This window comes from Macrobrachium rosenbergii, chromosome 9, assembly GCF_040412425.1.
Source record: "Macrobrachium rosenbergii isolate ZJJX-2024 chromosome 9, ASM4041242v1, whole genome shotgun sequence".
NCBI classification, from domain to species: domain Eukaryota; kingdom Metazoa; phylum Arthropoda; class Malacostraca; order Decapoda; family Palaemonidae; genus Macrobrachium; species Macrobrachium rosenbergii.
In genome coordinates, this window is record NC_089749.1 from 55,052,171 (window position 1) to 55,079,141 (window position 26,971).

At 35.8% G+C, this 26,971-nt stretch overlaps 2 protein-coding genes across 6 annotated transcripts in view; one reads left to right on the forward strand and one right to left on the reverse strand.

The window, feature by feature from the left end:
• Positions 1-13,904, reverse strand: part of LOC136841825 (transcriptional repressor CTCF-like) — a 35,535-nt gene extending 21,631 nt beyond the window's left edge. The window contains exons 1-8 of one of the 2 annotated variants that reach the window (XM_067109186.1): positions 13,835-13,904; positions 12,209-12,306; positions 10,154-10,332; positions 8,311-8,422; positions 4,919-5,064; positions 4,649-4,758; positions 953-1,122; positions 141-428 (exon numbers count right to left, since the gene is read on the reverse strand). In XM_067109186.1, coding sequence (XP_066965287.1) covers positions 141-428; positions 953-1,122; positions 4,649-4,758; positions 4,919-5,064; positions 8,311-8,422; positions 10,154-10,332; positions 12,209-12,305 — 1,102 coding nt within the window. In that variant the 5' untranslated portion in view covers position 12,306; positions 13,835-13,904. Of the gene's footprint in view, positions 1-140; positions 429-952; positions 1,123-4,648; positions 4,759-4,918; positions 5,065-8,310; positions 8,423-10,153; positions 10,333-12,208; positions 12,307-13,491; positions 13,675-13,834 lie in introns of those variants that run through there. The other variant, XM_067109185.1, reaches the window with a different exon arrangement.
• A 1,695-nt stretch (positions 13,905-15,599) lies between these two features.
• On the forward strand, positions 15,600-26,671 carry LOC136841829 (uncharacterized). Of its 4 annotated transcripts, none has more exons than XM_067109192.1 (5): positions 15,600-15,715; positions 19,151-19,359; positions 21,506-21,577; positions 22,010-22,201; positions 23,662-26,671. In XM_067109192.1, the coding sequence occupies exons 2-5, from the start codon at positions 19,156-19,158 to the stop codon at positions 24,181-24,183; spliced, it is 990 nt and encodes a 329-aa protein (XP_066965293.1). In that variant the 5' UTR covers positions 15,600-15,715; positions 19,151-19,155; the 3' UTR covers positions 24,184-26,671. The 4 variants fall into 4 exon arrangements, with proteins under 4 accessions (XP_066965293.1, XP_066965290.1, XP_066965292.1 ...); XM_067109189.1 differs by lacking the exon at positions 15,600-15,715 and adding an exon at positions 15,879-16,194; XM_067109191.1 differs by lacking the exon at positions 15,600-15,715 and adding an exon at positions 16,218-16,388.
• The last annotated feature ends 300 nt before the right edge of the window (positions 26,672-26,971 follow it).

Below are 26,971 nucleotides of genomic sequence, written 5' to 3' on the forward strand. Positions count from 1 at the left end.
TTTACTTGATGCATCTCAATTCTGCTCTGGGTATAAATTTGAGTCAAGTTGGTTTAAACAACATACCCCAACAATGGCAAAACTAATTTTTCTTATATTACTTAAAAACTACAAATAGATAAAAACAAGGCATAACTTACCAGTATGTATTAACTTATGAGCTTTTAACGAATTTGACTGGGTGAATCGGGCATGGCATGTCTCACACTCGTATGGTTTTTCGCCAGTGTGTATTCTCAAGTGCCTCTTGAGCTTGAAAGTATCGGGACTAGCATATGTACAGTGAGGACACTGATAAGGCCTCTCACCAGAGTGACATCTCATGTGTCTCTTCAATTTAGATAACTCTACACTGGCGTAATCACAGTCAGAACATTTGTGTGGCTTTTCATGAGTGTGGATATAACGGACATGACGGACTAACTCTCCTGAAATTATAAACAAATTAATCTTTAAGGTTTAATGGTCTCACATAAAAGGGGATTGTAACTATATACTAAACTTGAATGAAATGGAATACAAAAGTTAGACAAAAGGCCAAATGCTGGGACCTATGAGGTCATTCAGCACTGAAAGGTAAATTGGGGGTAAAAACGTTTTCAAAGTGTCACGAGGAAATGCAGCTAAGAGCCGAAGGAACAATACAAAGAACCTTAACTAATGCCTACGACACACCGTGTGAGGTACACTGATAGCAGCACTACCTGCTATGGAGACTAAACTTAAATGATAGTTTTTTACTTAATTACCATGTCAGAGAAAGCTGAACAATTAAAACTTTTAAGACAAGTACAACTACACAATGTAAATATTCTTGAATTATGCCAAAGGAATGTATCAAAACAAGATCTGAGCTTAAATAGTACTAGAGCTTACCAAGCTTTACAGTAAAGAGTTGCTATAATTGCTCTGGGACTAAATAAATGCACAATAACATGAAAACATTTCATACCTGACGTTGTGAAAGTACTCTCACAAAACTTGCAACGATGAGGCTTAATACCAGTATGTGTGTTAACATGATTCTGAAGTGATGCCAAGGTTTTGAATCCACGCTCACAAACTGAACACTTATGTGGTCTTTCTTCACTATGGGATTTCATATGTCTTGAAAGCAAGTATCTGAAACAATCGTTACAATAACAAATGCTAAGCAGCACAAGATAAAATCACAATTAATAGAGATAAAGGACCTTCAGTTGGAAGATTCATGACACTTTCAAAATTCAGGAAATTCAAATTTCTCCTCCAAAATTCTCTTTTTATCCAACTTTGGTGTGCATTTTCTTAACATTCATTTTTGCTATAAGTCTCTCTTAAGTTCTCACCCATATAATGTTTTTTTTTATTTTGAATACCTCACCACACAATGCACAAGCTAATTTATCAATTATTAACTACCTATGACAGATTTGTCAACTTTAGAAATTAATCCTACAGAATATCTTCGCCCTTGGGGATGCTAATGACTTCTAAGTCAAGCAGGCTTTCCTTGCATTCTCACCCAATTTCATCCCTCTACAAGTGCCAGATTTTTCACTGTGTTGCTTTGGTACCTGTATCACTAATTATATCATACCTCAAGTTGACAAGGTTGAAAAATATACCCCCTCTCTTGGAACTTTTTTTATATAATGGCCATGTCAGGCTAGTCATTTGGTAATGAGAGATAATGAAATGACCACTTCTACCCTCTAAATTTTCTATTACCATGAAGCTTTTAAATCACTTGGAATCAATGAAACAATCAAAATGAGAAAAAGTTTTCCATACAATGACAAAACCAAATATATATCACTTGTCTCACAGTACGTCTGATTCATTGGCAGAATGGTTAAGCCTTCCACTATTAGTGCAACCACTACTTAAATCCAACTTTCTGCTATTCTTATAAATCTTTAACACCTCTTCATTCAAATTTCCTGGTTAATTCTTCTACCAGCATACTACTACTTTGTCCCTCAATATTTATACATTCCCCCTTGCATTCTACTTGTGATGTGGACACTGTTTTCTACTACATGGTCCCAAGACCAAAACGGCATCAAGCTGACAGCATCCTAGCAAAACATTTCTAATCTTGGAACATAAATATGATTTATATGAGAAAATCTTTAATAATGCCCATCCAATCTCATTGTTGCTATATAAACATCTTCAATGCAATGCTCTTGGCATCTCTGTTCATTTCCAAAGCACCATAACTCATCCTCCACTATAAAATTATTTACAGCCTAGATTTTAATCCAACATATGTATTCTGCAAATATGTTCATTTTTGAGTTGCACTCTTTAGATTCTGTTCTTTCATCTACTTTTCCTCCTGATGAACTTTATTTCAGTATACCTATTCTAACTGTGTTTTATCAGTGATTCAATCTTAAACCTCCACTTATTCTCTATTTATCAATGCTCAATCTTGAATTATAGTACTTGTCTATCAGCAACTCTTACCATGATAGCTTATTTTAATGTTAAGTGTATAACTTACTTGACACCTACAATGCACAGTTCTCACTTATTTTTGTCTACTCTTAATTCATTAAGTTTCCTTGACAAGCATTCAAACATTGTTTTCTATCAATATTTTTTTTAACTACATCACCTCTAAATTATAGAGTCTCATGCCCAGCACATGACAGATTGCACTAAAGGTTCTTTCAAGCATCCCTTTGTCCCCACCTTGCACAGAATTCTGCATTCCGCTTTCTTCCCTTTGGTGTGTTCTGTTCTGGAGCTCCTTCAACTTTACCTTTATCATTTCACTTCTCAAGAACCAATACTTCAGGCAATCCCTGACTTGTGTCTTGTTTACCTGCTTTAGTATGTTGGTGCTTGAAGTCCAAGGCAACAATATTATTTTGGAATCACCATACACAGATGTTATGGTATATTCAGATTAATTCCTCAACTACTGATTACCTACTTTTTTCATTTGAACAGAGTCCTCTTAGTTTCTCTCTATATTTGTTTATATTTTCTTTCAATTATATATAATAATAATAATAATAATAATAATAATAATAATAATAATAATAATAATAATAATAATAATAATAATACAATAAACCCCCGTATTCACGTTCTCACGATGCACGTATTTCCCTATGGAACATATTATCAAGAGTATCCTCTCATATGCCATATTCCATGCAATAAGTCAAAGTAAAAATGAATAAGCAATTAACTAATTTATTTTAGTATGATTCACCGTAGGCAAATTCGCCTCTATAACCTCTCTCACCACTGCCTTTTGGGGGAAACCACTTTAATCTCTTTCTTGTCCACATGCTGCCGGAATTCCTTAAATTCCAGGTGTGGACCCGATCAGAGCTAATCACTGCCCGAAGCAGGTCAGTTGGTGGGCCGAACACGTGTTCTGGAATCTTGAAACTGCAGCCATGCTGCCACGATCACAATGCCACCTAAGAAGAGGAAAAACATAATTCCCGAAGATATAAAAGGGCCTTGGAGAGAGATGCTCATTCTTAGAATTGCTCAGACGGCACCAGAGGACGAATGTCCTCTCCCTTGCTCCATTAACTTGCCTATTTCCAACAAGTGGCTGGCAGTAACCAAAGTAACTTTTGTTGTGAACTTATTCGCTTGCCCTCCCTCTTGCTGGCCCTCTAAAGAGAACTTCAGCTCCTAAATACGGTAAAGTACCAAGATTTTCGTCAGTAACATCCCCTATTCGTCTTTAACTATTTTCTGTTCCTTTTCATAGTGCAATATACCTACAGTGAGACCTGAATCACTTTTTATACTTTGTGCTGTTCAATTTGCAAAGCAGTGACGAGAAGTGCAACGTAATCATATGATATTCGAGACATTGGAATCGTGTTCAGTCTAGGCATTTTCTATGCAATTCATAGATTCCTTCATTACAGTGCTAGTTTCAGCTGAGTAACCATAAGTGTTTCAATTGCAGATTAGGAATTATTCAGCTGTGGATCTGCATATCATCTTGTGTGAGTAGTGGTCCCCACTACCTCGTTTCAATGCCCTTTGAAGCGGCCATCCCATTTGTGTTTCCTCCAGCAAATTCCCAGTCATTTGCTCTTCATCTTATTACACCAGAATTATGCTTCCATTCTTCTGATGTGTTTTCTTTTGTAGTTAGTTATAAATATATAATTAATTAAGTTAAACCCCAGAGTTTATCAATCACTCCCCTCTTGTAAGTACAGTATTTTGTTGTTTATAATTTTGGCTAACCTCAAGGCCAGAGTCCAGATTTTTGCAGTAATTAAGGTAAGTTGTGTGTCACCATAGTAAGCCCATTGATCTAGCAAGACCCCAGCTTTAAAATTATAACAATATATACATACTCGCAGAAAATTCGCCTATTTGCGGGTTTCACTGAAAAATATTCACTAATTACTGTATTTTCATATTTTCATGACTAAATGCACTTTTTGTGATAAAACTATTAAAATACTCTGATATAAGCATTTTTAGGTAGTTCTAAGTGTTTTTAGAGGGGTTTTAAGTATTTGCAGAGTTTAGGTACTAACGGGGGGTGTGGTATGCATCCCCCGCGAATACGGGGGTTTACTGTAATACAATAATTGAGTTACTACTAAAATTCTGTTAGTTCTATACATACTTCATTTAAACATAAAACAAATTGCCTAATTTACCTTACCTCTTTGGACTAGTATAATTACAATAATTACACATATGGGCTTGAGTGACAGTTTGGGATTTTTTATGAATTATACGCATAACCTTCTTCTCATCTTCATCACCCGACTCCTGTTCAAACAAATCACAAATTAATACCGTAAGAAATACTTTAGTCAAGAAAAAAATCACTGACATGCAAATATGTAATCATCATACACGCATACAAAATACATATGAAAATGCCATAAAACTACAGAATTCAATGCAATTAATTTTAGTTCATACTCACATAACTTAACCCATCGTCTGCTTCATTGAAATCATACACAGTCTCATCTTTGTCACTTTCACCAGATTGTTCAACAATCAAAACATAACTAACTTCGCCCGGATTGGTAGAAGACGGAACAATTGTCACAATCTGATTATTATCACCTGAAAAGAAAAACCCCAAATATATTCTGAAGGCTTTTAAAAATAACTGGGACTAACATTAACATAAAGAAGATACAAAACAAAGTCACCTCCCTTTTGGAGACCATAAAAGAAAAACATTGTTTTAGGATCAAATTAAGTGGGCCAACCATTTCCTTTAGAGATAGCAGTAAATAGGATGGTTTGTGATTAACGAATTTGCAAACAAACACATCTCTCTGAAACCATCTAGTATTGATTTATCCCTGAAAAATTCCTTTTTAGCTTTCTCAATTATTATATCATGTAGGGATTGGTGTCAATTATGTATCATCACTTGCTTAAAAAGTATGTCCATCATCATCTTCATCTATAATTCCAATCCATTAGCTTGTCTCAACCATCTCATAGGCCTGCCGCCCGCCTTGTCAAAGTTGGTGGGGATGGGGGGGTCACCATATTGAAATCTCGAACATTCCCAAAGTATATAGCCTCCCTCCGTCATTGTACCTCCTCCACCTGTCTGTTACAGGTGGCAAACACGGGAACACTGAAGGGCATGGAGGGGGGCTAAGGGTAAGTTCCCTAGAGAAAATGCCCTTCTTATGGCATCTCTTTTGTAGAGAGACCATCGGGGTGAGCCAACCCACACATCGCACGCTCATCTCTGACGTGACAAACACACAAGAATGTGGGTCTACTACAATCGGGGAAAAAACTGAGTTTTGAAACCTCCATTGTAGCTATCAGAAAAAAAGAAAAGGGACTGATGAAACACAGCTGGATGCTACACAACGCACTGGGTCACATAAAGAAAGCTGCCCGTGTGGCTGCGTCACACAAAGACAAAGCACTGAAATGCCTCCCTTCAGCACAAAGCAACTATACATTGCACATATCTAAAGCACAGGACTACCGGAGGAGGTTGAGGCACTGAAAGGGCAAGATGCTGCGGTGAAAATGAACAAAGGGCACGAAAACATGACACACACAAAAACAAATCTCAACTAGCCTGAGGTGGGGGTCAGCAACAAATGCATACCAAGATGGCTGAAAATAAACTGGGCAAGCTGCCCCAGCTCAGGTCACAAGTAAGCCTATTTGTTAAGCAGTTGTTTTTGTTTTTAAGTCACCAAACAGCCACAGGCCATTTTGTGACAAGTACTCTCCATCTATAAAAGTGTAGGTTCATATTTCCGTCCGGACAAACAAAATGAAAATAGTACAGTAGCTTGGGGACCAAAGCAATACTACAAAGAACCTTAGTATCCTTCTTGGGGTTTGCTGCTGAGAAGTAACAGTTCTGATTCTTCCTGAAACACGGTCAAGATCCACTGTAGACACAGAGGCAGGGTTACTCTTAATGAAGCCATGAGAAACTACTGTACCACTATAGCACAAAGGTGCATCTTTGTAAAACCTAAACAGGTTATATTACAAAGACTCAGGTGAATGCTGAAAGCACTTCAGAGGTGAAAGTATGGGGACCAAAATTCTGTTATTCTAAATGGAGGCACTTATAAGATGACATGTGGTCTGGTACTTGAAAGTAGCCAACCTACAAGTTAATGAGAGACAATGAGTCTATTCCCTTAATAGGCTAAAGAAAGAGAGCTACCATCTTCATCCTTAATGAGAAAGATGAATGAAACAATTAGGCTAACTCATTCTGTAAAATGCTATAAAAAAAAAAGTCGCAAGTTTCACTGATGCTTGTATCTTCAGCTCAGAATCCACTTCAAGATCTTGAAAATAGTACTTCCCCAGTTTTGAGTAACTGAGTTTGAAGAAGGCTAACTCAAAGGTAGGTAAAAGGTAAGGTGCTGTTTGTCAACAAAACACAGTGATCTTCTCTTCAAAAAGCTTGGATAACTCATTATTCTACCAAGCTCTTATGCCAGCATGGCAAATTCTAAAGCAAGCAGCCCCAGCCACAACTGTCAAACTCAAAACACGGCAGTTGTGTCTCTCTCAGTTCTAGCCTTGTGGCCTCCAGTGCAAACAAATCCTATCTCCTCAGTTTCTAAAAGAACCTTGGCAAACACTGGGGGTGTGCTGGTCCTATACAGTTACATTTTGTGTTGCATTTGATGAAATGAGCCACAGAAGACAAAGTGAAACAAATACTTTTACACAATTTCCAATATCAGAATGATTCCTTTTCCTGAACTATGATTATGTCCATAAACTGAAAAAAATTATGTAAAACAAAAATGTGAACATACCTGGCATAAACGCATGGGTAAAATATACAGTAAACCCCCCGTATTCGCATTCTCATGGTTCGCGGACTCATGCATTTGCGGGTTTCTCCGTGGAACATATCTAGCCATTTTTCGCGGAAAATTCACTCATTCGCGGTGTTTTTCACTGAGAGATATTCACTAATTATTGTATTTTCATATAATTTTCATGAATACATGCTTTTTTTGTGATAAAACTATTGAAATACTCAGGTATAAGCATTTTCACAGGGTTTTTCTTGGTTTAAGCTATCAAAATGGGCAGTTGTAAGTGTTTTTAGAGGGGTTTCAAGTATTTGCGGATTTTAGCTATTCACGGGGGGGTGTGGTACGCATCCCCCGCGAATACAGGGGGTTCACTTATACAAAAAGTACATCATACTTGAAACAGTAAAATATATATATATAAAAAGTACATCATACCTGAAACAAACACAAAATAAGGATCAGTAGTCACAGTCAAGGATACTGTACTTTCAAACACTGGGTTGTCAGAGTTGTTGCATAACCAATGCATCAAAAACATACAACAGAGGCTGACAACCACAAAAACAATAATCAACTTTAGCAGCACCGAAAAACAAATGATCTGCCTATGAATTCCTGTTGAAATGAGAAAATGGAAAGTTATCATCTACCTATCATGACAGAGGGAGAAAAAGGAGAAAGTTATTCTTCAACTAATCAGAGGGTTTTATCTGCATGAGAACACACACATGCTTCTCCTTTCTGCAAATTGTAAAGGCTCTACTGTTAAAGTAATAAAAAATTACTGGTATGTTAAATGCAATAGTGTTCCATACAAACAAATACTATTCAAACTGGTTTGCCATTATCAATAAAACTAATAGGTATAAAGTATAAATTTGTTTTTCTCCAGAAACTCTCCCTAATACATACTGTAATCCCATTCTCTACTGTTTACCAATAAAGTGCTAATAATGCATTACAAAAATTATATATCCCAAACTGTAATAGTTATTTAATGTCTTGTTCAAAATACTGCATTACAGTAACAACAAACCTTGATTAAGAACAACTTGATTGTTTCCTTCACCATGATCCATTCCAGAAATGACTTGCAAGGTGCCATCTTCTCCCATTGTCATTTGGCCCTGAGGTAAACTATCTCCATCCTATAAACAAACCATGTATAAAAATGTATTCACATTTATATTGTATAAAAATGTAATCACATTTATATTCTAAGTGGAAAAACATTAAAAAAGTAAATTCTTTTTGCTACATAAATAAATTTATTTTATTATTCAAAGACCAAATTCATAAAATGTATCATGAATGGATGAAGCTGAACTATACCAGTAGATAGCATAATTACAAACATTTTGAAAATTATCTGAAAAAGCAGGGGGTTTTGAAGAATTGACATTTTGTATATCAAAACTATTTGGAGTTTACAAGGGCCTTTCCTAACAGTTATGTCAAACAAAAAGAATGCTGAATCAGATTACTTGAGCATAACATAGTAACAAGATAAATGTCTTGAAAAACTCCTTGAACTAATCATTTTGCAGCAAAACTGTCCTCTGTAGCATATAAACCTTAATTAATTTGGACATTTTCTTGCCTCCATTCTGCAGTACAGAAATTTCTAAATTAAAAAAAATTGCTTACAAAATTTTTAATTCCTTATTTTGACTCTAGACACGTAACTGCTTTAAAGGTAGTAGAGCTGATTCCTGAATATTAAGCTTTGGCCATCTAATGGTGAGTTATCAGGTGGTAATTACATTAAAAGGTCTGCTTATTCAGCTTCCTTGGGACTAACCCCATTCCAGTTCACTAAAAATTCTGAATACTGTAATCAGGTCCCTCTAACCTTTCCCATTTGCATGTTTTTTTTTGGTTAACTAAAAGCAATTTTTTACCGGTAAAAATCACTACCATCAATACTAATATTATGTCAGCAGTTTATTCTTTTTAAACTTATGTCAAAACATACACTGTAAGCATACAACTCAACCACCTAAGATCAATTCGAAAAGTAGACCAAACACTATGATGCTAACAAAAAACAATGGATAAGTTTGCTGATTATTCAGATACGCCAACCAACTCGACTAAGAATATCACAAAGGTCTATCACGCCATCAACTTATTTCCATGACTTGCAATACTACATATTCTAATTATAGAACATGATGGGTGGCACCAAGATTCATAATTGACGGATCCATTTCATCTTCCACTTCACCTTTCCCAAATCCAGAAGCCTGGCTAATAAAATGAGACTAGCTAACAGACATCATGGGAGAGCTAAGACTCGACCCTACGTCATTTATCTACGATGACTAGGTGATCCATTCTCAAAGGCTGAATGGAATTTTTTTCCAAATAATCAAAACAATTTAGGAATGACAACGCTCCTGAAAATCTGTTCAATAATCAGGCCACGTGACTGGCTTTATTTTATCCACTGTAGCAACATTTAGATCCATGTCCATATTTTACATTATCTATTGCATTTTAGAGTTATAGTCTCCTATTGCCAGGGATATGGAAAAGAACTAGAAGGGAACACTCAATACACAAAATGGCTACAACAGCAGGTGAAGCTGAAATTTCTCTACTGTTACCAGCAATTCAGCCCCTCCTTCATCCAAACTTACTGGCAGTTGGGTCCTTTATCAAATATGGAATTTATTATTTAAACAAAAAAAAAAAAAACAAAAAAAATTTTACTCATTGCACAGATGTAAAAGACAAGCACAAAACAATACAAAATAGTACAACAAGTCTTCATAATCACTCATAAAAATACTGGATCTGAAAGTCATTAAACTAGCCTCAAACCAACATACTTTTTGTGCAATGTTATCCCTCTACAAAGGAAATATGTTACTTACATCATGTAAAGTATCCTCCTCAGTGTGTAACATAATAGAGCCATCTGTAGTGGCTGCATCCCCCTCTGATCCATCAGTCCCATCGGAGGAGACAACCACCATCTGTTGCTGGCTTCCATCAACACTTGTTGAGTAGAAGTATTGACCAGATTCATCCACAAAAACTTGAGCTACCTCTCCTGAAATAATTGTAAAAAAAATATATTTACTGTATATATCTATAAAAGTTTATTCATGTATATCAACTGCTTTTTAGCACTAACAACTAGGAGCAGCCAGAAGTTAAAAGCACTCCCATATAATGCACTAAACAAAAGGCATAAGAAATGAGCAACTTCAAATGCAACAGATATGAGAGCAGGCATCAAAAAATTCTGGCTCTCATAATGTGAACATCATCAATATGTACAGTACTTCAACATGTTTTCTTTAATTTGAGATACTAATGAAGCCAATTATTGTAAATATCTTTTCCCAACTAACATTTTCTTACAACACTCAACTTGCACACACATACAGACATTGTACTGCCCCCAAAAAATTAATGTCCCTGTGGGAAAAAACCAGCACCAAGTAATATCAATGAAAAATAAATATGAATGTTTATGCATATAAATAGTTAAGGAAACAAAATGCAAAAATTGCATAAATGCACAATATTTCAAAATTAGCATTACAACTCCCCTAGATCATAGGCATTAATATTCAAAACTGCCAGAAAGACTGCTCTTCAGCCACAGGTTTGTAACATGAGGTGGATCTTTTTTCAATATTTGAAAACAAATTTTAATAAGAACCCAAACAGCCTGTGTTGACAACCACTATAGTGGCTTTAGTATTGACATTTCAGGTGCTTCTCAAGGTACTTTCTTGGACCTTTGCTATTTTATTATCAATACTAGTGACACACAGCAAGGTAAGAACAAACTGACTGCATTTGCTACTGATGCTACTCTTCCAGCTGTTACTCCTTCCCTGCACCTTAGGCATGTGGCTGCAGAATCCTTGAACAGAGATCCACAAATTCCCAAAGCCTGCACTAAAAGTAAATCCATGACCAATAATATCTACAGTAATCTTTTTTTTTTTTTTTTTGATGTGCTTTAATTTCATGCTTCCCAATATATGGAGTACGCTTTTGGGCATGAAGCTTAACCCTTCTAAAACTCAAAGTTGGTTGATCAAGAACACTTTTGCCTTTGTATCCTGATTGACATTTAAATGGTATGATTTTAAATTTCAGTGACTCTTAAGATTTTTTTTTAAAGAAATTGACTTGCAAAGCAATTATGTGATACTCCTTCCTTTGTTTCTCAAATGTTGGTATCTTCCAGAAATGTTTTTGAATGAATGTTTCGGGAAGCTATTGCAGCGAATTGTATTACATTTTTCTTCTCCCTTGTCATTTGGAGCACTTCTCCAGTGTGGTCTTCTGGTGCAGACTATCACTTCACACTCTTGAATGGTTACATCATCAATCAAGTTTATTTTGTTAATTCTTAATGTTGAGCTGTGCCATAGATGTAAAAGGAATTCAATTGTTTGTTGCAAAAACATACTAAGGCAAACATCCACTATACTCTTCTTCACCTGACCTAGTGTCATTTTCAAATATCAGCTTTAATACAACTCAGCTTGCTAGAAGTTTTGTCGCTGCCACAACTAAAATGTGGAGTAGTTTGCCTAGTGGTGCTGTGAAATCTTCTTACCTCCAAATGTTTAAGAAAGGAGCAAATTCATTCCTGCTCTTTGCTGATGTCTCCTGAATTCAGGTTTATCAGTTTTATTTTATATTCCCTCATATACATTTACTCAACACCTTTCCCTACAATTTGTCTCTTTCTGTGGGCCAAGTTCCCTTTGGCGCCCTCTTGGGTCTACAGACTATGTCCATAAGAGTTTTCAACTCAAGACTTAAATGAAAAAAAGAAAGAAACAAATAAAACATCTAGTCTAAACATGACTCAACACCACAAACAACCAACTGCCTACAATGTAAATGTACTACCCAATGATGTCCAATGTAATCAGTATAAACACTGAATCATTTCAAACCTGTCGGATTCTGATCCCCTGTCTGGATCTCCTTGTTGAAGGTGTCCAAGTAATTGTGGATATCTCCTATGGTCTCGCCATCTTGGCTACCTTCCATTCTGTAAAAAGATAAATAACAATTAGTACTTACATGCAGTTCCCCACAATAACATGTAACCTTTAGGGTATCATTTATATATTCAAATGTTTGTTTCTTGAGGTTTGTATATAGTCATAAAGTTTGTTTTACATAATCATCAATATGAATCCTGTTTTTTGTTTAAACAAGAACCTTTCTACTTATGTTTTGTTGACAGAACAAATAATTCTACTTATGTTTAAACTTAGCCTAAATACATTTCTATTTGTGTGAGTGGTTGGTAGAAGACTACTGCACCAGTGTAGGTTACTGCTTTGCCCATGGCCTATAATGTTAAGATAGAATTAACCAAACAAAATATTAATGTGAATTACACAGAATGGATAAGACAACTCAAGAATACTAACTCTCTGGTCATTTTGTTAAGTGTTTACATGCCTATGCTAATCAGCATTTTGAATTTTGATAAAGGTGCGGTAATTATTCATGTAACTTCTATTAGCTATCTGAAAATGGCAAATAATACAAACTTTAAATTTCACTACTTTTGACCATAATTTAATTACCCTAGTTGTCAGCTTCTAGTCTGTCTGTCTGACACCCGATATTAAATTTAACAGTAGGCCTACCAGGATGTCTTACCAGAGACATTATGAAATGTCCAAATGGTTGTAATGACATTATAACCTAACGTGAACTAGGTCCCAACATCTTTACCTACCAGTCACCCCAGACCCCCATTACCAAAGTAGGTAAATTGTGCCTACGCCTATAGTGTGATACGGCTGAGAATCAAGACTTTGCCTGAGGGCTTGCGTCGTATTCGTCTGAAAGGCTAATTCTGGGCAAGGAGCAACGCCAACCCTAAGCAGGGCATGACCTAAGATTGGGAAACACAAAAGTAAACAAAGACGATGGTCTCTTGGGGCCGTTATGCAGCGCTGTTTTCAGACTAAAGGGACACATTAATATGACCCTTTCCATGTTAATTACCAACCCAGAAAACTCATTTCCACCTGAAATGACTCAGATAGGATTTATTTAACCAAAACAAACGCCAGAAGGTCTACATGACAAGGGCCACCGAACTTGTAAATAATGGTTTCGCTATATTCGACGACAGTTGGTTAAAGCGGTTAATATGGCTGCCGTGTAAGAGGTCATCTTCTCGACCACAGCCTCGCCAACATCCCTTTAATCATACTTGTTCTCGTCGTCGTCTGTCCATTCGTACTTCATCGTGGGCTTCACCGAACTTAGTCCTTCCCATCTGGAGCAAAACAAATTCTGTAGAACAACAACAACAACGCAATCTGACGGACAGATTCACATTCACAGCTTTGCCGAACGAAAAGTAGGGGGCATCACTGGCGACTTATTGGCAGTCAGAGATTGCTCTATCATTTCTACCGATTACACAACTTCCATAGCCCATCCCTATTCAGAGACGTTTCCATAGCACACATGAATACGAAATCAATACAATGGGTGATGAAGTTGGGGTTTATGACTCGATTAAATGGCCAAAATTCAGGTCAAAATATTACCTTCTCAACTCCTTGAGCTGCCGTCAGAGCGCGCACAGTAGCCAGCTTTGGTTCCCGTCCAAAATGGTGAAAAATATATGAGGGACCCTTCCCAAATTATCTGCCGTTATTAAGATCTAATAACCACTGATATTGATAACATTTATTTCTACATTATTTTTCAACCACATTTCATTGTTAATTATATTTTTATTTTCACAGAATGGGGACACCCAAACAAGTTTTCTCTAATTTTCAATAATAAAGTAACTTGTTTGTCCAGCAGTTCTAGTTTATTTTGAATAAGTGCTTTTTAATCACAAATTCTGGATGGCCGTTGATAATTCCTGGGATCTTCATTGAAATAGTTATTTCTTTCGCTCAGGTAATATCAAGGGATCGTATGTATAAGGGGCGGGAAATTTAAATTTAACTTTGTTCTTTAATATGCCATGACAGTTGACACTGACGACCATTGACCATCAGTCTTCTATATTTCATTCTATCTACATCAGGTTCATCCTCTCGCACTATAATTTTCACATCACGCATAATATTTCCACTCTGGCCCAAATTCTGAACACGTCCAAAAAATTGAAATTGTCTCTTAATTGTTTTCGAGATTCATTCACTCTAAAAATATCTCGTATTTCTTACTTACTCGCGTCCATGATATACCTGTAATCTATGACATACCTGTAAAGCCAGATAATTTCCGGTCAATCATTCATGAGCATGATTCACAGAAAAATCTACTCCACGTTCATATTTCTGCTGCTTCAACGTTCCACATCTATGCGACAAAACTGGCCATTTTTAACAATGTAATGATAAATCCTCATTAGTAATGATGAATCCTCATTTGTATTTAAACGTTCCCAGCTCGTTCTATTTTATCGAGATCCCAAGGTTGCAAAATTGGCCAATTTGTTAACCATTTCTAATTCACAGATAATTTTTTACTTGACTCCTTAACATTACCACACACAAAGTATTTTCCACGCTGATATTTGGTCATTTTTCCTCACTGGCCATATTCTCCTCTTTTAAAAACCTTGCAGTCTTTGCTCCGAATCATCAATCAGTACAGTTCCGTCAGCACACCCTATGTTTTTAACATTCTGACTAACCACACTTATACCACCCACCTTTGCTTCCCTCATCAGAAATGTACCACACCTCCACCATCCAGTCATCCACCCATTCACCTGGTTCTTCATCAATCTTCACTGCTGTCTTTTAAGTCCAATAGAAGTTCACCATACTCATTCTCAGACATTCAGAATTACTGACAGTCTCTTTGTGATGTTCGGTTGGTACTTGTTCTGACTGGACATGACTCCTGCAGTTTGTGATGCAAATTTCTCATTATATCCTTCTTTCCTGTCTAATGAGCATCATTTTTTTACCATGTTGAGTGGCTGAATATTTTATGCTTGCCCACCTCACCCCTAAATATGTCACATATCTTCGCTGTCAACATGTCACTTCCATTGGTCATCAAGGTTCAACAACCAGTCCTGCTACTCCATTCTCTCCAGGCAATGGATTGGCATGCAATAAAAAGGGGGCGGGCGGGCAATTGACTGTGAGCAATGAGCAAGAAAATTGGTTTGAACAAAGACGCTATCTAAAGAGAATACAGTCTAGGATTGATGGAATAATTCATCTTGAAGATTTGTTGAATACTGGGGATAGAAGACATGCACAGCTGAATCATGCCAGGGTGAAACGGGTTTGTGTAATTTTGAGAACGTTTGTAGAATTGCTGAGAATGTGGTTGTTGGGGGGGTGGGGGTGGCACACAAGCGGTTTAAAGGTGGTGGAAAGTACGGCAGGAGTTGATGAGATTACAAGCGGGATGGTGAAAATATCGTTGAGTGGCAAAACAGGTTTTGTAAGGTATGTCTGAATAAGGGGAAAGGTGGATGGGAAGAACTTTTTAAAGGTAATAGTGATAGTTTTGCCTAGTTCCATGTACTCCAACACACGGGCCTTTCTCTTTATTTTCTAACTTCTCGCATAACCGTTTGGTGATGAAAAAGCTTTACTCAACAGTCAACATTCTCTTCCCCTGTCAATCTGCCATCTTTCTCGGTCTATATGTTCTTCTTCGGACCTTCTCCTGTTTGATTAATAATCTTATTTCCCTGTATTTTCTATAGTCACCCATTACCTTTGCACAAATTGAGAAATGCCTAGCACCACACCCTGACCCTGGTCATCCTCACTTGAGCTCCATTTTTTAACACATCTACATTTTACCTCATGTCTTTCAAGTTATTAATATAATTGTTAATGCTCTACGCTTCTCTTCCTAGAACAAAAGAATTATAATAAGATGAAGGCACAATTTCCCACAGACTTCACGGGTGCGAAAGGTACGATACGGCTGGTTATGTTTACTTTGTATAGGGTACGATTTAACCAATGTAGCTTCTGCTAGACCATTTTCAAATACTGGTATCAGGACGCATTTAGATTCCATTAGTAACTGTAGGCGACGTTGTCATTTGTATTAGCAAGCTGTCTTCGACAAAAGAAATTCAGAACACCTTACATTCATCAGAAGAAGGTATTCTAAGTCGTCCTGTTCTCGTAAAATCTCGACTGTAATGTACTTGCCTCTGACTTTGGATGTGCTATTTTTGTGGACCCACTTGCCCTCATCCTTGAGTTTGATCTCTTATAAGATATCTCTTATAACAGTCTTCACAAGAAGCATATGTACATGGAGACCAACCAATTGAATAGGTTTTATTAGACCTGCTACTGATGTTGGTAGACGGGTAACGTTAGGATTACCTTCCGGCACAGTTATTAGTGCGGCAGGCTGACGGCCATAAGGAATGTCCCGTAGCCAAGGCTAATACTGTACGTCTAACTAGGACTGTTAGGGAATGACTTCTTGGCTATGAGGTTACAAATATTTTAGAAACCGCATAAATGCTTAAATAATATCAGAGGAAATGACTTCTTTGCTGAGAGGTTACAAATATTTTAGAGACCACATAAATGCTTAAATAATATCAGAGGAAATGACTTCTTTGCTGTGAGGTTACAAATACGTTAGAGACAACATAAGTGCTTAAATAATATCAGAGTTGCATCACAAGAACGGGTTTTGGCAATTGAGCTTAGGCTATGCTTATTTACATCTCCACAATTATGACATCAGCATACGTATGAGGTCCATAAATCACGTGAGACACCAACGCTCCCATAGAGGCCCTATGGAGGTGATGGCAAGAGCAGAGTCAGGTAAGCCTCGTTGCCAAGGTCTCAGCTCCCCAATATGGGTTAGGTACTCTAGGCTGGGTTAGGTCGTACGTTAGGATCGGTAAGCTGTGAACTGTTGTGTAATTTAAATTTAACTGTATGCTACCCTTAAATAAATTAATAGAGAACACTTACAATATTCATTTTCCTTTGTGCTGTTGGCTATGTGATTTATTAAATAAGCAAATGAGCCGTTCATTCTATTACAGGTAGTAGACACTATTCTCATTTTCTTGAATGCAGCCTTGCTGTAAATTGAGACTTGATGGTGAGCAGATTGTTTAACAGGCATCACTACATTTTCTTTGGGTATAGTAATATTAGATTGCATGCACTATCTGACTGTTGTAAGGAGTGTAAATCAGCTTATATATGTACATCTGTTGTGGTCATTTTAATCTGACCCAGCTGCCCAACTTTGCTGATAGTTAGCTTACAGTTGCTCTTTTCCACATCCCAGCCATGTGTTTAGTACACATCCCAACAATGGTATCAGACAAAATGATCTAATCTGACTGCTTGATAGTTTGTTCATCTTGTCCGTCTCAGGTTTTTGTGGCCTAATCAGGGACTTTGCCCTTACAAACCCTGAGTGATTACCATAAGTGTCCTTGATCACTTGATTTTTTGCTCCTTGCAGTTTGTTCATCTTGTTTCATAACTATTTAAGCAGTAATTCCATTCATGGCTGTCATTGAAGTATCCTGGTATTTTTTTTTTATTTAGCTCCAAGACTTTAGAGCAATGCTAGGTATCTGAGCCACAAATTACCTTACCTAGCAGCTTACAGCCTGTCAAAGATTATAGATTAGCCCCCGATCTCATTATGAAGTCTGGGTTGAGCTATCGTAATCCAGTTAGGGGTGAGGTTGAAGGAAATATTTGTTTTCTTCTGGTGTTTTGGGGCCAAAACTGTCCAGTATTTTAATGAGGAAAAAAATTTTATGCTTGTGTTTTTGGATGAGCTTGTCACTTAGTCCCCCTGCCTTAGTGTACATCCTGCAGTAAGTAAATTTAACTTCTTGTAGCCTAGTTATATTTAGTCATGGGCAAACCCCTTATGCACTATGTAGCCTAGTCATATTTAGTTGTGGGCAAACCCCTTATGCACTATTCTGCTTACTCCATGACAAGATTATATTCTCCCTGGTGAGAATGATATGTTAGCCTTTTAAGTATTTTTCAGTGATGCAGCTTAAATTTTGTTGCTGTTGTCATGACCTGGGTCATACCTCAAAGAGTGTAATATTTGGCGATACTCTGGGGATACTAGTTCAGGTTGAGGCTTTTGCCTCTGACTTATATGGAATCCCCAACAAATGAAAGGGTACATGTGAAATTATCAAAATGATGGTTTAAAACCTGCCTTCTTATTGTGGAGAAGGTCAAATGGAATTGTTTAAACTGAACTGGAGGTTAGTGGTGGCATATAAAATGGGCCTTTGTATCTGTTCAAGATACACTTTGTTATAAGCAAACACAATAAGCGCAGGCAAGCATAAAAGGTGACTTTGGGACTTCAGATTTAATTTTTCATAATTCCTCTTTTTGGGCAATAGTGTAAAACCACAGCATGCAGATATCTGTCATCTCATCTGGGCATGAAGGGGACATCAATTCATATACAAAACTGGCTGTCTTGTTTAAGCTTTTGTTCAGTAAAATTTTTCTCCTGCTTAAAGATGAAGTATGTTTATTTTTTAACTACTCAGAGACAAGCATACCGGGTATCATGCACAGTTTAGAGAGCTAAGAAGTTAAGTTCAGAATAATGATTACACTTTGCATTTGTTCTTTTCACACTGAATACTGCATATGTATGCTCCATGTATTCTCTCTCTCTCTCTCTCTCTCTCTCTCTATTTTTAACAAACAGGTGTTCTGTCCTGCAGATCCTTGTTATTTAAGCAGGTACCTGTACACCACTCATGATGGCACTGAGCATTATTTAGTGTAATTTTTAGAAAAACGCATTTTTTTTTTCATGTTCACCCTCTTACGTATACAAAGAAATATGAATGTCTTAATAAATTTGATTTTTTTTTTTCTCTTTTTCAGGTGAAATGCCTTCTCTGGAATGTGGGGTTTGCTTGGAGTTGTACAATGAGAGCAGTCACATACCACGCTGCCTCAGCTGTAACCATGTTTTGTGTACGTCATGTATCATACAGCTATTGAGAAAAGGACCTCTCAAGTGTCCTTTCTGTCGCAGCTGGCATGGCAGAACAGTCATCTCCTCCGTTGATATCCCAGTGCATAACAGGCTAGTGAGTTCTTAGTTTGGATTTCTTCCTCTTACATTAGGATGCCATGTCCAATGAGTACTTTGAATTCTTTTGCACGTGAATAGATTACACTGCCTTTGTAATCTATTTATGTATGTGCGTGTTGCTTTATGATCAGTCCTATAAGCCTTTCCTGATGGATAGGATGTTATGGAACATCTTGTACCATAGTACATTTGGCATCTTGTAGAATTTGAAGGCAAGTCTTTATTTTTCCTATTATGTACCTGAACAATACACTGAGCTTGAAACTAAGCTCTCGTGGGGCTGGCTTGAAGAATAAGTTTTACTAAACTTTTAAATATGATTATGGAGGTTTGGTTGTCGCATTTCAGACATTTCAATATGGTGTTCATAGAAAAGGAAGAATTGGGTAAGAATTTCTTCAGCTATTATGGTTCTGAAGTAAGGGTTGGTAATTTGAGTACTGAGTACATTTACTCAGTACTGTATATTGTTCATTAATGATTGCACAGTATTACTTTCACTGTTCTGTACTCTATTACATATAGGTGATGTATCATGTAGGATTGACATTAGATGTCCACAAATTACAGTTTTAGCATTATTATTATTATTATTATTATTATTATTAAAGTGCATTCTAACTTGCTTACGGCTCACCCTTGTGGTATTTGTTGTTACATTTAAACATCTGCAGTACAGTAAATGCCTTTATCCATTTATGTTTTAGTCTATGGAAAAATAAATATATTTGTAATTTACAGATTATTCATGGTAATACATTTTTTGTTTATTCATCGTACAGGTAATTTTTATTTATTCATGATAATACATTATTTTGGTGATTGTATCAGGTGTTCACCAGTAGATTGTGTACCAAGCATGTATACTGTAATTTCTTGTAAATGAGATAGCTATAAATGATCACTTGGTAACACCACAGGGAACCCACTGGCAATAATGCAGTTTTAGTTCACAATTTATGTTTTTGTCAAGTTTTCTTTTCATTATCCAGAAAGTATTAATTGCAGCGATAGAACAATGCAAAATTGTCTTATGTACTTCTCGTATACTGGCTAGGAAATGACCTTCACTACTGCTGTATTTTCACAACTTTGAGTCAACTTTATGAAACCTCCTAGTTGTGTGTGGCCTTTCTTCAGTGGATTAGTAATATGTTAGTTTATTTCCAGTTGGTAATTGTTCCTTAGTGATGGTGGCAAATTAGTAAAGGTGGAGTTTAATCACTGTATTGCATTACCATCAGGTCAACCATTCCATTCATTTTCCACTTATTTTTTTTACAATATTTTTAAAGTGTAAAGTATGCAATCTGGTTTATGGTTCTGGATTATCATATAAATTTTTTTATGTTGTGTTTGTAAATAAACTAGTGATTTGATTGTATGCTGAATGATCGTCCATATGAGAACGAGTAGTAAGTTCCTGTGATACATTTGTGGTAACCACAATGAGATTTTAGTGAATTTTGAAAATTTTGGCTTCAGGAGGTTCAGTCACTCTTCATTAATTTGATAGCATAGGTAATCCATTTTATTATATCCAGGCTTGTACAGCATTTAACTGTTTTAGTCTCTCTGATTAGTGCAATCAGTATTTCATTTGTACTTAAACTAATATTAAGTTCATTTTTTAAGGTTTTAAGTTTCCTCTCTCAACCTTGCAATGATTATGATAACTCTTTGATTCTAGTCAGAGTTATTTTTATTTTATACCCTAGAATGTGATTTGAGTGGTTTTCTTCAATGTTTTTAGTAGGAATTCTCGAGTTTAACTCTTATTTTGATGATAGGGTATTGAAGTTTGATTTTATCAAAACAAGTTCTAATTTGATTTTATCAAAACAACTTCTGATTTACTTGGTGTGATAGTTAAGTTTAGATACTCAGTTTAAGTTGCCAAGGTTATGTTCTTGGAGGTTGCCATTTCCATTGATTCATTTGTATAATTTACACACAGTAACTATATCAGCAGCATGCCACTGAATTTTACTCTTCCAAATTCGGAAAACAGTCACGTACATCACCAGCCAAGACTTGCAATGCTTTTTCCGCATAAAGTGCCTTAGCATTTAGTTGAGCAGTAAACCTATACTGTACTCTCCTTGAACTGATATGTACATCTTTTACGTTCATTCTCACAGATGTCTATGGTGTCTGAAAACTTGAAGAGAAATTCTGCATTAAATGATGGTGAAGGAGCACAGAGTGATCAAGTAAGGTTACTTGTAATATTGAATTATTATTCTAAATGTGATTACTATCATTTGTGTGTTAAGAGGCCTGGTTTCTTAATTGAATTTTAGGCATTTTTTACACTACTGTACCCTGGTCAGAAATACATTTTACCTTTGATCAAGATGGATGAATCATTTACTCAACACTGATGTTCCATGTACGGTGCTGTTGTTGCCTGCCTGCCTCTGTCACGGTAACTCTTTTGTTTATTGATTTATTTATACTGTATTCCAAGAAAACATTAAATATCTCAGATGTTTGCATTACTATACTGTATTCCAAGAAAACATTAAATATCTCAGATGTTTGCATTACTAAGGTATACTAATGTATGTCATTCAGCTTTTGTGAATTTTAACTGAAGCTTGACATCTGAGAGTCTGCAAACTGAATCACCCATCTGTTTACAGGAAACTCACTTGAATGTTGTACAGCTAAGAGCGGACATTTTGAGAGCCAGTGAAGAAGGTACTAATGTGTATGCTCAGTTGTTAAGGAATGACAGGCAGGCAAGACATGCCAGAGTGAGCATTTGTGATAATCGTTTACATCTGCATTGCTTGAAGGATGAGCCACCTCTTCATGACTCTCGTGTCATTTCAGTAAGTTTCTTTCATTTTTTTAGATGACAGTGATACTTGAACTCTAGTAGACTTATAACTTCTTAATACTAGCTTTGTCTTCCTAATAGAAATCAGTTATATATTTATTTTAGCTGTAATCAAGATATGAATGTACATCTTCACTTAAGTTTTGCTTGGATGAAAGAATTACATTTTTTTTTTTTATTTTACTGTATTCTCAATGGTACAGTTGAAATATACATATTTCATCATTTTAGCTATGTGTTCATTGACAAGGAATTGCAAGTTTCCACCCTTCTTTGGTACTATTCAAACATTTGAGTTCTCTCCCTTTTCACAAAGTACCAGTAATAAACAAAAGAAGTCCTCTTGTAAATATGTTGTGATTTTTGTTGTATGATGACTTTCACTTACCTATTTTTATATTTTCATCAGTAAATCCCAATGGGGGGTACCACTTATGTATGTGCCTTGTTTGGCGGGCATTAGACAGTAATAATGGCTTTTTGTAGCATTTCGAACAAGTTGCATTGCTTTCTACTTTTTACATTTCATTTGTTCCCTTTGGGGTTGTCTTACTTGGCTGCACAATGACTTAACACTATCCAGACCCAATTTTCATCTTTGGAGAAGCTGTTTGAGTCAAATGTGACTCTTTGGGCATGATAAAACTATGTTTCTACAAAATAAAACAGGATTTTTCATATCAACCCATTAATCTTAGGCAGTCTTACTTCCATGCAAATAGCTCCTCAGTTGACCCAACTCATTAAATCCTGAAGGAAAAAGACTCCCACTGCATATATCCAGACCACTTCCCATTATCCTCTTTGAAATGATTGTAGATTAATCATTTCCTGTGCTGTTAGCAACTATTTTTTCTTTGGAAAAAACTACAGCAATTTTTTGATGACAGATTTCCACAGTACTGTACTGTATCTCCATCACTGCTGAACATAAAATTTCTATATATATAAGTGATTATTACTTAAAATAACCTTTTTCATTGCTGGCAGATTACCATATTGGAACAGTTTATAGCAATAGCATTTAAGACTGTAATTACTTTAATAGCCACAGTTTCCTAAAGCAAATACTATTGCCAGATATGTTTGTTAGGACATCAGTTACACCTAGCTTTTTGCCTTGTTAGAGTCCTCATCTTTTGCTCTACTGCAGATATTGATTTAACAGTGTTACATTCACCCAAATCTCTTAATGCAGAATATTGATTTTAACAGTGTTACATTCACCCAAATCTCTTAATGCAGGAATTCATTACTATTGTTAGTTAACATTTCCTTACCCTAAAACTAGATCAATTGTGCACCTGGATGCAGTTTTGTTTCATTTAATTATTGTATTTTCTGTAGTCAAGGAGGGAAGCATTAGGGGTTACTTAATCATAAAAAAAACCTTAACATTTATCTTTGCCAATATAAAGACATCGATACAAGAATTTACTCATTTATTTCCAGTATGACATGGTTAGAGCATTAGCTGATGAAGTTTATTCTGTGGTGTTTCTTGAAATAACATGGAATGCTGCAGTTCAGGGAAAAGTTTACATCCATCTTCTAGATGATGCCGGAAGGACACGTCAGTTTTTATACCTGTGCACCGGTGAACAAGGCCCATCATACGCCAACACACGCTTTCTAGAAGTCTCAAACAAGGGAAATCCTGGGGAGCAGGTTTGGGGAGGTGATTACGAAAATAACGATGGAAGTGGTGGAGCAGCTTTGCCAGACATGGTACGAGGGCCCAAAAATCATCAAGATGTAATTGCGGGATTAGTGGCTGGCTTCTATTATCCTGGCTTTGGTCAGGACCACAATCCTTCGCAGTTTGGCATTTACACCAGGGACATGGCTGGATATGTTGAAATGTCATCCATGGGTCGAGTGCTGTCAGGTTTAGAAATAATGACTGCAGTTGCTCAGCTTGTAGACTTGCAGGACGCATTTGTATCTGATTGTGGTCTGGTGCTGTTTCACTGAATTGTTATTGTCTGAAGTCATTTCACTTCTCTTAAAATTCACCTGACACAAAGACAAAGTTTGAAATCTGCATGTTTGTCCATAACCAGAAACCTATCTCATTTTTGTTTGCATGATGATAAAAATTCTCTAGTAGTATTTTAAGTTTGCTCCAGAAAGGCATGTGATTCAATTGTCAATTCTGTCACCTTACACACAGCCACGTTTTGTACAAAAATTTACGCAATGAAAAATTAACACTGTCAGAAAGTGAAATCATACAAAAATGGGAATAAAAGCACGTTAAAAGAAAAAGAAAGAAAAGAAAGTGAAATCCTGCACAGTATGCCTTTTCATCCAATGTGTGATGTTTTTGTGAGGCTGAATAATAAGAAAGCACCACTTTATATACCGACTGATTTTTCAGAATCTTTTGTGATGAATCTGCCCCTAATCTGTCAGTTGCAAGTGTTTTGAGGCACTTCAATAACCATATTCCAAATTGGGAGCATTGTGTTCTGTTGTAACAGTTTAGTCGTGTATGAAAACATTTTTGTGTCCTGATTTATATTTCACTTCATAAGTGGATACAGTACTTCAGAGCAGAGCTTTCTTGATGAAACCAAAGACTCATTGTATTGTACATTATGTATAAAATGCTATTTTAAGTAGTACACACACAGTATGATATGTATTGATGAATAGTTGTTGAGGGATTTGGAGTATGTCGATGAAATTGAAAAAATTATTGTCAGTTTAGCTTAAGAAGACTTGTTTTTTGAGGGCTTTACATAACTAAGCTAACAACAAAAAGAATTTTAATATTAGATAAATAAATATTTACTTATTTATAAATTAATCTAGCCAGTTAGAGCTTTAATAGCATAAGGATATAGAAACATATAGTTTTATATGAAGGAAGTGAACACTTACGTAAGACTTAAGATGTTTGTATGTTTTATATGTAATTGATTGTAAATTAGGATATTGTAAATTTGTAACATTACTCAAACAGTTATCAGTCAGAAAGGTTTTTTTTTCATTGTGCATTATGCATATAAAAATCTTAAGTAAAATTTAGAGATTGTAATACCAGTTGTTATTTTAAATTTTATTTAAACGTGAAATTAATTTTTTGTGTAATTTTGCGATTTACTATACTCTGACAAGGTTTTCTGTTTGCTAGATTACAGTGAAAAACATATTTTACTGTACCAATCATGCTCATTTCGATATAATCATAGCAGTGAGTATTCTTGTCGCCTGCAAAAATCTGAAAGAATGGTCTTTTGCACCATTTTAACATTGCAGGTCAGTTTACTTTGAAGTCAGAGTAAAGTAGAAAAATTGAAATGATCAGTATGCAGATAATAGTTAACAATATAAACTGTATTATTATGTTAATCACCAATACCGAGTCATATTGATAGCCTGAATGACACTTCTCCGAAGAATTCTTTCTTGAATTACAGCTAAGTTGAAGAAATTGAACAGGTCAGTAGAGACATCAAAGAGAATGAATGAGAAGTCAAAAAGTTGAAAGCACATTTGGGGACTAAAGGACCAAATACAAAGAATCTTTAGCATCAGCAAGTGCCAGAGAAAGTACTATACTCTTAGTTCCCCTATGGTTGAGGCATTTGCCATTTAGTCTATATATTGAGGTTCCTTAGGCCATATTATTAGGGTGATATAAAAATAAGCTGTGAAATGTTTAAGAACTCAAATCTTATCTGTGACAGTGTTTGCAGCAGCTTAAAGCCGACACACTTTCCTTAAAGGAACAAAGTGCATTAAGTTTGATTAAAATAAACCCCTTTTTATCATCATCATAGACCATAGTGCTTGCTGTTGTAAACTCATGGTTGATGCATTAGCACTGCACCTTTATAGTTATTTGTGATGCCTTGATTTCATTCCTGTGTGCATTGAAACTACAAGCAATCAGATTGACTTACGACAATTCATAGCATGAATTCCTGCAGTAAATATATTGCAAGAATTCTTATTCACACTGAGTATTTTCATGAAGATTTTTCAACACAGCTTTCCCACCATGTGTAATTCAGTGAAATATAAATATGCCTTTTATAAGCAAATGCCCTCTCTTCACTATTGCTAAGTATATTGTAAGTTTACAACCTAAAAACAAACTGTATTCTTTGTGGTTGTGGTTATGCTGTTGGTGGATTCCAACAAGGTATTCTGTATTCAGACAAGTAGCTCATTTATCTTGTACCATTTTTACGTATTTATTTTGCTTGAGGTTTTTCCCTTTCCTCTTATTGTGCTCTCTGTAAAGACACCCTTGGCCAAATGTTTTGTGGCTTAACACTAAATCGTTTTTTTTTTTCTTGCACACTTCTATCCCTAATGAGTCCATTATATTTGTAAAAAAAAATTGGGAATATATATTTGCTTTCATATTTCAAAGGCCATTGGCTTTGTAAATTGTTAGTCTGCTGTGTATTGTTATATACTTTATATTAATATAAACGGTTAATTTGTATCTTTTTTTAATTGACATTTTATTCAGTGTGTATAAAGAGAACATCTTGAGTTTTTCATTTTCACTGATTTCTGGAGTTAAAGAACTTATTTATCACTGAATTAACTAACTGCAGTGAAACCAATATTTGGTTGCAAATATTTAAACCTTCACTAGTGAGAACTAATTTTTTAGACTAGTTCATCAAAAAATATATCTACTGTATATAAACTATTTTACCCAAATAATGTTGGGGAAATGTTGAAATGACTTAATCATTCTATTTATGAAACAAAATTTCAGTAAACGTTAGCAGAGTTG

Bases quoted from the DNA above. Each gene is read 5' to 3' on its own strand.
- LOC136841829 (XM_067109190.1), top strand. From the start codon at position 16,999: ATGAGGTCCATAAATCACGTGAGACACCAACGCTCCCATAGAGGCCCT. The intron at 17,075-19,150 runs GTAAGCCTCGTT...TCTCTTTTTCAG, and splicing joins GATGGCAAGAGCAGAGTCAG to GTGAAATGCCTTCTCTGGAA. The intron at 19,360-21,505 runs GTGAGTTCTTAG...TCATTCTCACAG, and splicing joins TCCCAGTGCATAACAGGCTA to ATGTCTATGGTGTCTGAAAA.